The 12,542-nt window shown below is 38.9% G+C and overlaps 1 protein-coding gene across 2 annotated transcripts in view; it reads right to left on the bottom strand.

Moving 5' to 3' along the window:
* NUMB (NUMB endocytic adaptor protein) overlaps positions 1-12,542 on the bottom strand; it is a 179,518-nt gene that overhangs the window by 5,723 nt on the left and 161,253 nt on the right. For both annotated transcript variants that reach the window (XM_043982760.1, XM_043982761.1), the window contains 4 exons: positions 10,421-10,495; positions 5,751-5,891; positions 2,273-2,477; positions 567-863 (listed from right to left, as the gene is read on the bottom strand). In XM_043982760.1, coding sequence (XP_043838695.1) covers positions 567-863; positions 2,273-2,477; positions 5,751-5,891; positions 10,421-10,495 — 718 coding nt within the window. The remainder of the gene's footprint in view (positions 1-566; positions 864-2,272; positions 2,478-5,750; positions 5,892-10,420; positions 10,496-12,542) is intronic.

The following is a 12,542-nucleotide window of genomic DNA, read 5'->3' as shown; positions in this document are numbered from 1 at the left end:
CCTACCAAAGACTAACTAGAACTGACAATTCAACACCCAATGAAGATCATCATAGTACAGGAATTGAGAGGAAGTTAAGAGATGGAGAAGTACGGATGGGTGTTCAGGTATCTAAGCAGTACATGTGAGCTTATATACCCCCTTTTGACTGATGAGCAGCTTTTAGATTGAAACCTAAGTCCTTCCTCCATTCCTCTGGAGGAATATCAAAAGGACAAAAAAAGGTTATCTGACTTCCTATGTCTATTGCACTTATTTCCAAAGCCTTTTTAATCTCCTCTTGTTGACTGGCAAAGAGGAACGTAAAAAAAGACATGAGAGATTCTTTTCTTGAGCAAGAGGCTGAAAGGCCCTTACCGGATCTGCCACAGGAAGGGAGATAAAATGATCAAAATAATCCCCTTCTCTGGCCTCAGTTTCTTTCACTGGAAAATTAGAATGGACAACATTGGCAACATATTTGATAGGGTTGGCAGGGGCCCCTGTTAATGCAGAGAATCAAAACATTTGGCAAACCAAAAGACTATTATTAGTGGTGCTGCCAAGCTGGGTGGATTCTACCTTACCTGTATTTTTGATGGGGAAGTCAGTCTTCCTTTGCATAGTGGAAGGCAACTCATTGATGCGCAGGGACAGCTGACGTTTAAAAGGTGACATCTTCTGACTAAGGGCAGGAAAGCCTCGGAATGAACCTTGTCTGGCAAGCTGCTCAATCGGTGCATGACGTCGAGGGATGGCGTGGGGATTATTCATCTCAAGGGAGGCAGTGGTGTCAGCAGTTGGGGAGGTAGGAGAAGATGGGGATGGGGCAGTGCTACTGGGTGTTGCTGACGAAGCTGCTGTAGTCTTTGCATCTGTTTCAGCTTGGGAAAGCAAAAGGGAGATTGTGTCTTCTTCAAAATAATACGAGCCCATATAACTAAGGAATTAAAAATCTTTCAAAGATAGCTTTATTCTCTAAATGTTATTAAAGTGGAGGAGAGGTGTGGTTTATCTTTCTTACTCACAAAAACGAAATTTTACCTTTATGTCACAAGGCTAAAAATGGATTTCAAGATCACAGGATTTTAAAGTTGGAATGGACCTGAGATTTTGTGGTTCCATCTTAATGATTTATAAGCAACTCTAACTCGCCTGTGAGCCAGACATGAAGGTTTCCAAAAAAGTCTGCTCTGGCAGTGAAGGTATTTTAAAGCCAATGGGTAAGAGTCAGAGAGTTCCAAGTGAGTTCAGTTTTCATTAGATTTCACTGATTCTGGTGCCACAGAACTGCATCTGTGACCAGTGTAACTGAGAGAACTAGTTGGAGCCTCACTTCTGATAAGGATCTGCACCTGAAGTGAAGACTAAAGGAGATTAAGCCTCTGTGTTAAGTTGTTCCTCCATGAACAGCCATCACAAGCGTCATCTGCATCATCGTTGGAATACTTTCAGTTCCAATGTGTGACTAACTGTGTGATGTTATTCTATGTTTGATATGCAAATGATCAAACCACACCTTTGGAATCCACAGTAAAGGGGTGGGGGGTGGGGCAGGGCGTTGCTAGCTCGGTGCTGCTTCATCATTCAGTTTCCTGAGTTAAGTAAGGCATGCTACAGATATTTTTGTGATTTCTCTGGAGGAGGGAGCTCTCAGGATAGAAATTCCCTCTATTGATCTTGATCAGTGGCTCACAGACCTGGAGCTCTAATGTCCTGTTGAGGTCATCCAATCCCCTCACTTTATACAAGAGGAAATGGGGCCCAGAGAGGCTTGCCTAAAGTCACACAGTAAGTGGCAGAACTGGGATTGAATTTGGGGTCTCATGACTGCAGGCTCAGTGACAAAGCTCAGTGCCCTGTCTACTGAGCCAGGGTAATTTGAATGTTACTTATAGTTTTAAAGAGATGTCCAGAGCACTTAAGGTCTGTGTTAGAACAGGACTTGGACCCATATCTTCCTAATCTAGCCAGTATATTACATTGTCTCTTCTGGCTGGAGCAAATAATCAGTGTCAACATAAATATCATCTTCAAATACAAGGGATGGCAGCTGTATCTTTTTTAGTTAATGCCATTACTACCCAGGTAACAAATTTAGATGGCTAGTTAAGAAGCCAAAGGACATGGAGAAAGATCTTCTCCAAACAGTACTAATATCAGTCTGTCTGTCAAACACAGAACTACCGATTTCTCTTCAACATCTTGTCTAGGATCTCTTGAGTTCATGCACCTGTGAGTTATGCAGTGACTTCAGCTCCCTTGGCACTGCTGCTAAACAATGGGACCGTACCTTTCTTTGTGTCCTGGATCTGCCGCATGACCTCCTCTCTTTCTGCTTGCTCAGTAGCTGTGGTGACTCGGAAGGAGCCTTCTCTGGTAAATGTGGTCCGGCTGGCATCAAAAGTGGCCGTCACACCACACTCCTTTTCCCGTTTCTGCTTCCGTTCCAGGCAGGCTGCAAAAGCACAACCCACTGCATGGCTCAGTCTTTCTCCCTGTAAAATGGGAAGAGTGAGGTGGTGTTTCATTTTCATAATAGAGTTAAAAAGCAAGTCAAAACTTCCCAAAAGGGAGTGGCTTGGAGGCTCCAGTTAATCTTTTTAAAGAGCCACAAACAAACTTCTTTATGTGAGGGAGTCTATCCTTAGGTCTCCCATCATCTCAGAAGACATCAGATCCAGCCTAAAAAATGATTTTTTTGGGGGTGGGGAGAAGGTAAGAATTTACTTCACAGTTGTTAGTGTGGAAAATTAATTTGGTACCTTAATGTTTCATTTTATATATATATATATATTCATTCTTTGAAAATGGATTCAAACACACATGCCCACAGGAATTTTATTTAGATATAAAAGCTGCTTCTCCTATGCTTTTCTGGGGCCTGTGGAAAAATACAGCAAATAGAGGGTAATTAATTAACTTAAATTAAAAAAAAATTTTTTTTTGCTGGTAAAGGAAACTCCTAGAGAGGAAAGTTCCCACTAATGTGGGCCTATATCATTATCAAGTTTTTAAAGCTCAATGCTCTTCTCCCTACTTTAGCACACATAAAACTTGATTGTATGTTATAATGAAGTCTCTTCACTGAGTCGAAATGAGCCAGCGAATTTAGCAATCTCCTGTACTGCCCAATCTATCTTGTTTTCCCACATTAAAACCTGCCAGAGGAATTTTAATATTTCTAGCTAAAAAAATGATACTGACTGAATCTGATTACGTTTTCATCTAACCCTTCAACAAAATGATACTTCTGCTAAGGAGGTATAACAAGGAATTTGTTTTTGACAGAACCTGGTATTTCATCAGTGTAGGGAGCTCCCAATTTGGAAACTCTATCAACCAATGCAGATAAACAACTCATTTGTAGCTTATATAGACTCAGAGTTGCCTAGGATATTGACAGTCAAGTCAGTCACCCAGCAAATAATGAAGAATAAAAGGTCACAACATTGAGGGATTCTGGGAATTGCATCTTACATGAATACAGCTGGATTATTATTTACACAAAAGACTGTATGAGGGAGGTCCAAAGTTTTAAAAGCAGAAAAAACCTCCTAGGGAAATCAAAGAAACTTTGAAAGACTTTGAGGTAAAACTGTTCTAAAATTAAAGTGGGATAATTCTAGCCCTGAAGTTTTTTAAGATTTTGAAAGTCTAAACAGAATGAAAAACAAATGCTTGTTGAGCATTTTCTGGAGTCGAAGATGAGGAAAGAGCATGTTGTCCCTCCACTCACTCCTCTCCACAGTATCCTTGGGGGTGGCCCAGTGGCTTTTGAACAAAGTCAGTTCCAGGAGAGCAGTAGCATTTTCCCTCCCAGCTGGACTTTACAAGTTGTCAGATTGTTTTACTGTTTGGATTCTTAAAAATCTGAACTTTAATGTTTGCTGAATGACAGAACTCAAACCAGGAAGAAGTTCCTAAAAAATGATAATTTTGTAAGAGGAACTGCCTTCCTTTAATAACAGTTTTAGCCATTCACAAATCTGCATTTATAAATACATTTTTGGTCATAAAAACAGAAATAAGAATCTTAGGCAGATTATACCAGAATTTCCCTGGATGCCCTTAGCATTTCTAATAAGTACATCAAGAGATCTGTGATTTGATTACAAATGCAAACTGATACACTGATGCAAACCATTGGTTTGCATTTGTTTATTTTGTTTTGTTTTGCCGGGCAATGAGGGTTAAGTGACTTGCCTAGGGTCACACAACTAGCAAGTGTCAAGTGTCTGAGGCTGGATTTGAACTCAGGTCCTCCTGAATCCAGGGCTGGTGCTTTATCCACTGTGCACCTAGCTGTCCCCCAAACCATTGTTTTTTAATAGATACTCCATGAGCTGCTTTGGCCAAAATGGTTTATCTTGTAGCCAGCTTTCTGATGCTGAGCCTTTCTACACACAGGTAGGCTTGTACTTAAAGTGTTCCCAGCTGATATGCTTCCACTACTCTAGTCTCTGGGAGCCTAGGGTCCCTTCATCTCTATGCCATGAGGAAGCATCAGAATAGCACTTTTTTTTTTTTTTTAAGTGAGGCAATTGGGGTTAAGTGACTTGCCCAGGGTCACACAGCTAGTAAGTGTTAAGTGTCTGAGGCTGGATTTGAACTCAGGTACTCCTGAATCCAGGGCCGGTGCTCTATCCACTGCGCCACCTAACCGCCCCTCAGAATAGCACTTTGAAAAGGTTCACGAATTACTTCAAAGTAAACACCACTTCAATCCTTTTATCCCTTGGATATACACTGTTTATAACAGCTGTTACTTTCATCAAAGTACCTCCTAGGTAGGCTTACCAATTCATTCAAGTTTAAGAAAACTGAAATTCTAATAATGAGCTACTAAACTGAAAGATACACACATTACTGTAAAAAATGAAGGAGTTGGTTAGAGAAAAACTTGTATGAACTGATGCAAAGTGAAGTGTGCAAAACCAAAAACAATTTATACAGTAACAGCAGTAGTGTAAAACTAATCAACTTTTAAAGTCTTGAATCAACACAATGACCAACCACAATTCCAAAAAGACTCAGGAGAAAACATGTTATCCACCTGCAAAAAGAGAACTGATAGACTCACAGAGTATAGATCGAAGCATATTTTCTTCTATTTCTTTCCTTTCTTGCTTTTTTTTCTTGGGGGGGGGGAAGGGGTGGGGGCATGGCTGATGTACAAATTTGTGTTGTCTGTCTATACACATCTGTAATGGGGTTATTTCTCTTGCCTTCTCAGTGGGTAGGCAGGGGGAAGGGAGAGAATTTGAAAATAATATTTCATTCTTTTAAAAAAAATAAAGCATATTAAAAAAGAAGACACAAACAAAAAAGAGACATACACAACCATGAGCACACTAGCTAATCTCCATTGTTCATTGTTTGTCCTTCGTTTTCGAACAGGACCATGACATGGGGTAGTGTCATGACTTGGAATGAACTGGATTTAAGTGAGTGAGGCTTCACTCTCTCCTCCAGAACCATCTGGGTCCAGTAGCAAGATACAGATAAGGATGACTGGAGGCGGCCCCTCCAGTGACCATAGACTAATCTGGAATGTTTTACCATTCTCTTTACTCAATGTGCTGCTGGGTCATTCGAAGGTGACCAAATGGGAAGAAGGAAGTTATGCTCAGGCATTTTTATCACTAGGAGGTGCTGTAGCATCTAGTTTATTACCTGTGTTTTTGGAAGGAAAATTCATGGCTAACCAAATTTGGAGAAAGCCCTGTTTCTCGATGCCACTATGAAAAAACAGGCCACCACAAACTCACCGTATCCTTAACAGCCATGAAGCAATGGCAAATCCAGCGTCGTGTAGTGCCATCCCGACAAATATAAGAAAAAGCCCTGTCAAAGTTCCTATCTGGGGCACAGAAAGAAACTTTCTCTATTGTCTGGTCAACTATGAGGTCCTAGAAAATTGAAGCACAAGAAAAGAAAAACTTTATTAATTTTAAAGTACTCAAATTCAAAGTTCTAAAACATCTGGGTCTTACTCTAACTTAGAATAAAGCAGAATGTGTTCAGCTGACTATCAACCTACCTATCTACCTACCCAGCCAAAGGAAAGGAGACATCCATTTTTGGGGGTATAGGAAAGGTAGGATAAGAGCATCACAGGGAGAAATTATGAAATTTTTAAGAGCAAAAGGTTAACATCCAATTTGTGCATGTGTGTCTCTATATAGCTTCTATTTAATATCTATAGAAATAAAACTAATTACTTTAAAATAACAATGACATAAAAACAAAATGTAATTTATTTATCTATATCTTTATTATTATCTATCTGGGTCCATGAATAGATTTCAGAGGTTCCATGAATTTGAATGTGGGGGAAAATTGCATCTTCATTTCAATATAATTGACTTCTTTTGCAATCTTATGTATTTTTGTTTTATGCATTTAAAATAATTATTTTGAGATGTCCATCCCATATACTTCACTGACAAAGTGGTCCATGACCCAACAAAGGTTGGGTGCCCCAATCTAGATTTTATTTTATATACATTTGCATTCATATATATATGTGTGTGTAAGTACAGTATATCCCATAAGTCTTAATGAAGTTTTAAGTTATTAAAGCCATTATAGTTATTGTTATTAATATAAGTTTAAAACAGCATTTTGGAAATCTTATATATTATCATACACATATATTAAAAATAAAGAGAATTATAGAGCTACAAGAGATTTCAAGAAGTCATTTAGGTCAGCTCACTACTTCAAGAAGGAAGGTCAGGGGAAAAAAAGAAGGATCAAGAAATTCAACTAATATACACCATGCAAAATGGATGCCTTATTGATCTTATTTGTAAAAGATCTCCAATTTTTAAAAATCTAGTGATTCATTTTTCCTTTATTTCTTTGAAGTTGTTTTACAGTTATCTTTATGTAGGTCTTGGTAGGTTATTGCCCAGTTATTTGAAACAGTGTTGTGTCTATAAACTGAATTTCTCTTTCTCCAGTTTTTGTTTGTGATGATTTCCATTGGTTTATTATATTCCTCTAAATTGATGTTAAGCTATTAACTTCATTTTGAACTGATAGGTCCTTTTTTCCTTTTCAAGATGAATATTATACTTTCCCTTTTCCAGTCTTCAGTTTGCTTCACATTCCTCAGAAACAGCAGTTAGTAAGTAGTTTTGTAAAACCTTCGGTAAATAGCCTAAGGAAACTGATTTAAGTAAAGGGAAGTCTGATAAGCACTACAGTCTTTAAGGGCAATCTTCCTTTCATTCTGGCACTCCCTTTTTCTACATGGGACTTTTATTCATTATTATCATATGGCTACAGTTTTGGATTTTGGGGGAGAGAGGAGGAGGTAATATTCCAGAACTTTTCCTTCCCTGCCAAGGAATTTTAAAAAAACAAACTACTTTTCCATAAAGATTTCAAAAACAGAACCCCATTATTAAGAAGACAATCCTTGGGGGCAGCTAGGTGGCAGGGTGGATAAAGCACTGATCTTGGATTCAGAAGGACCTGAGTTCAAATCTAGCCTCAGACACAACACTTACTAGCTGTGTGACCCTGGGCAAGTCACTTAACCCTCATTGCCCCACAATAAATAAATAAAAAGACAAAAAAAAAAAAAAAAAGAAGACAATCCTTTTACTCCTGAGTGACTCTCTATCCCTCTACCCACAGCTGTCCAAACCTCACTCTCCCCTTGCCCCATCCTCTCAGGTGAAGGCCACGCCTCCTTATCCTTTACTGACAAAATAAGACATCATTTACAATGACCTCCCTTTCTTTCTTTGTCTACATTTTGAGATGTCTCTTCATCTTCCATTCTCACCTCTTTTATTCCAGTCTGATTTTAAAAGTGATGATTCTCTTTGCAAAGGGCAATCTTTCTACATGTTCCTTTGATGCCATTTCCTCTCATTTTCTCTAAGCCCATAATCATCCCTACTTCCACCCGTCCCCCTTTTCAGTTTCTCCCTATTGACTACGTCCTCCACTGCTGTCTACAGACATAACTTTGGCCAAGTGTTGCTGTCTCTCAAACATGACAGTTCATCTCCATCCCTGTGCCTCTGCACCAGCTGGTCCCCCATGCTTGGAATGCATTCACTACAACACTTCTTAGAATCCACTTTTTCCTTCAAACTGCTAAAAAAGCTACCTTTCTTTCTTTCTTTTTTTTTTTTTTTTTGCAGGCAATGGGGGTTAAGTGATTTGCCCAGGGTCACACTGCTAGTAAGTGTCAAGTGTCTGAGGCCGGATTTGAACTCAGGTACTCCTGAATTCAGGGCCGGTGCTTTAACCATTGCGCCATCTAGCTGCCCCAAAAGCTACCTTTCTACATGAAGCCCTCCCTAATCCCTCCAATTTCTGCTAGTGATCCCCAATTTACAACCTTGTATTTATTTTATGTATATTTATTTGTGAACATATTCTCTCCCCCAACAGATTGCAAGCAATTTAAGGGCAAGATCCATTTCGTTTTTGTTTCTGTAACCTATCCCAGTACCTAGCATATAGTAGAGGCCAGGTACTAGACCTGTGGTATAGAGAATTCCTGGTATGGAAATTTCCTCTAGTAATACAGGTTGGCACCTTCTTCATTTATCCTCTTAAAGATTTACCTAGAGAACTGAGAGGTCAAGCAACATACTCAAGGTCACATGCTGAAGCAGGACTTAAACTCACTTTTTTCTGGCTTCAAGATCAGCTCTCTATCCACTTATGCTGCATTTCAATTGTTGATTGGTCAGTTACCTTAGTTTTCTTAAGTTTGACTTTAGGCAATCATTCTGTCCATTTGTCGGATTCTTCTTCTTGCCCTGGATTGATTCTCAGGTTTGGTAGCCAGTCTAGGATTACAAATTTAGAGGTAGATGGGACCTTCAAAGTCCAGGCTCCTTGTAAAGGTTCAGTGCCTTGCCCAAGGTCACATAGGCATGAAGAGGCAGAAAATGGGATTCAGGCTCAGGGCTAAGCTGCTAATTCAGTGTCCTTTCCATGGCACCACATGATCCCATGGTTTCCTCGGGCTTCCTGAAATCTGTCTTCCTGACTGGCACTGGACTTGAGATCTTGATTTTCCCTTTTTTTCTTCCTTAGGAACTTGAGTTTTTAATTTTTATGGTTGTTTTGATAAATTTTCCACAGGCTAAAATATTCAATGAATTCTTTAATGAATACATTATGAAATGGCTTCCTAAAAAATGTACTTTGAGGAGAAATACCTTAAAAAGAAACATGTGAGGGCTAGAACCATGTCCATTCATTAGTCCAGTGAGATGGTCTCATGATACCTTGTGAAAAGTTATTTCCTTTGGTATAGGCACTGACACCAGTGCCAAACATGACTGGATTTATTGTCTGAACAAAATTACTGGTAATGTTGTACTGGGCCACCAGGGAGCAGCATCACACCCCCCAATTGTAAAGCAAGGTATTCCACCCTTCCAAGAGAGGCAGTGCACCTCCAGGATGGTATAAAGAAAAAATGCCAACATTCTTACCTAAAAAATAAACAAAATGACTGCTAGTGCTAGCGACCACATAACTCTAAGGCTACTCTTTATTTTAGTTTTAGTATGGGGGAGAGAGTGAAACTCCTAGAAAGCAACTAAATTACTACCATTTTCGTTGTAAAAGTTTGAAATAATCAAATTAGACGGTTACAGCCATGTGGTAAAAAGTGTTCTTTATCTGATAAGCTTTTCTCCTTTCTTCCAGAGCAAGGGTAATTTCTAGGTTTAATTAATTGCAGAGGTCATGTTTAAGCTAAGAAATTCCTGGCCTTCTGCCATTCTTGGGAGATTTTTATTCAAGATTACTTCTATCTTTGTAACAATTCTGTCCTTAAGGCAGAGATATTCTGTCCTTCTCTGTCTTCCATATCCACGGCCCTATAATGTCAAGGTGAAGCGCAATACTGTGGAATTACTTTCTCCTATATAGTGTATACTTCTCAGAGTACTTACATACTTAATGGAACCTAAATAAATGTTTATTAAATGAACCAACCTCCAGGTTCATAAGATTTGTCTTTATAGGGGCGTCTGGCGAAAGCAGGTCAATCAATTTAAACATCACTTTTCAAAACATACTGTTCAGGAAGGAAAGACAAGCAGGTTCAGACATGGTTAGTCATAATTCAAGCAAAACCTCGTAGATGGCAGCTCTGTTATATATAGGAACAAAAAAGACCCAGATTTTAACATTAAATGCTAATGTTGAGCAGAGCAAACATGCTCTGTCATGTGAAACAAGCCAGAAGTATATTGCTGAGAAAATTTCCTTTTTAAGGGGGTAATGAGTAACTAAATTAGCTTCATGCATGCTAAAAGTCCCTCAGAGGGTTGTACTTTGGACAAAGTGGAAGGATGTACAGTGACTACAATGGCTTAATGGAATTAGACCTGATCATTCGGGAGAACACACAGCACAAAAACGATTACAATTAAGTCCAGACAAATCTAACCTTAGTTTTTTCATCCACAACTCGGAGTCCATCTGCTGAAACCCATAGGACTGCTTTCACGGCCTTCTTTCCAGTCTTTCAAGAGAAGACAAGAGAGAGACACATACCATATAAAATATTAACAAACAGTGTCACCTTCCTGAAGAAAAAACAAACCCAGCTGTGCTTTTCAAGAACCACAACACTAAGTGCAGATGGAGTCGAAGTTCAGGAGGGATGCCCAAAGCCAGATACTCAAACCAGACTGCAAAAACATTCAGGGAAAACCAAGCCAAAGCCAGTAATTTAGAAACACAATGCAAAACAATAAGATGAAATTAAGTAAAGGGGGAAAGGGACAGGTGGAATCAAAACCAGGTTATCACATTCAGTCAAGGGCAAAGAACTCAAGGTTAGATTCTTCACCCATTTCCAAACATCAACCAAGAAAAAAACAAGAGTAAGATACACATTAAATACATAAGGAGTTACACCACAAGTAGCTTCTAAAATGTATTTAAATAGAATAAGCAATAACAGATCAGGACTAAATTTGGGCACTAATCAGTCCCACAACCCCCATCGCCCCCAGTGTGTGTGGCATTATCATAGCATCATTCAAAATAGCACTATAAGACCCAACAACTGTTAATTATTGTGTTTGTCTTTTTTTTTTTAAATCATAGCATCATATTTAGTGCTAGAAGGGATAACCAGGCCAACATTTTCATTTTACCAGCAGATCTAATAATTACTTTTTTCAAAATTAACATGGAAATGTTTGTCCATTTTTTTTTTTTTGCTCCATTTTTAATTGAGCATTGAAAAGGTAGTGACAACTAGAGGTTCAAGAAGATCAGTTGAAAAAAATTTAGGAAATATAACTTTAATACAATATGAAATTTATTTTTTTGCTGTGGGAAAAAATTAGGTTGAGGGTACAGAGCCACATTCAAGAAGAGGCTGGTATATGATTTCTTTGAAAGAAAGGTAATGAGAGTTTGCCAGGTTATTCTAATGGTTTTTTTTTCCTTACTTGCTTTAAGGAGTACAAACAAAATAATATGAAAAGGTGACTGGAAATGGGGACCATCAACTTCATATTAGGATCCTGTCACAAGGACAAGAAACTAGATTTGGAGCCTCTAAAAGAGAGTAAAGTGGCATAAAACCTGCCTCGCCTCAGATAACACTGTGAGGCTTCCCTGCATATGTGGGGAATATGGCCCTAAATGAACCCCTTTGGGTCATTACTGGGTTATTTTAGAAATGGGACTTATTTTATGGGGAGCATACTTAGGTGCTTTCTGATAGACACCTTTTTCATAGTTACATTCTTTGTCAATAAAGGGCTTTGTCTGCCACAATATCATAATAATTTCATGGAATTTTTCTTGTTCAGTCCTGTTCTTAAACTCTCATTCAGTCATTATGGTCCACCTAGTAACTTCTACCTCACCTAGATATTTGTCCTGCCACTGAACCCAGGATTTCTGATGATATTTAAATCTGCTGGATTTTATCTTCGAGCTCTGACCTAGCTTACCATTTAGTGATTCCTAAGCACTGTAACTTGTAAGCAATGGATAAAAGCCACAACCTTCTAGCCATCTCTCTTTTTATTTTTTTTTAGTGAGGCAATTGAGGTTAAGTGACTTGCCAGGGTCACACAGCTAGTAAGTGTCAAGTGTCTGCCTTCTAGCCATCTCAAGCCCATCACTTAGGGAAACATCAGCTTTGTAATTTATTTTCAGTTGTTTTTCAGTCATATCTGACTGTCCATGAGCCCATTTGGATTTTCTTGGGAAAGATACTAGAGTGGTTTGCCATTTCCTTCTCTAGCTCATTTTATAGATGAGGAAACACTCGGCAAACAAGATTAAGTGACTTGCCCAGGGTCATGTGGCTAGTGTTTGAGGCCAGATTTGAACTCAGGAAGAGGAGTCTTCTTCATTCCAGGCCAGCGCTCTATCCATGGTACTACCTAGATGCCCCATATACTTTATGGTATGTCACAAAAGGATAGTATCTCATTTCATAGTCTTGCTTATGCAAGGCTCTTAAAAAGTGACCAATACAGAGAAAGCCAAGTTAGTCAGCTGACCAGAGGGTCCAAGGGAAAAGTGTCCAAGGACAAATAAAA

The sequence above is a fragment of the Dromiciops gliroides genome, chromosome 2 (genome assembly GCF_019393635.1).
Source record: "Dromiciops gliroides isolate mDroGli1 chromosome 2, mDroGli1.pri, whole genome shotgun sequence".
NCBI lineage: Eukaryota > Metazoa > Chordata > Mammalia > Microbiotheria > Microbiotheriidae > Dromiciops > Dromiciops gliroides.
This window is presented reverse-complemented; position numbering and strand designations above follow the sequence as displayed.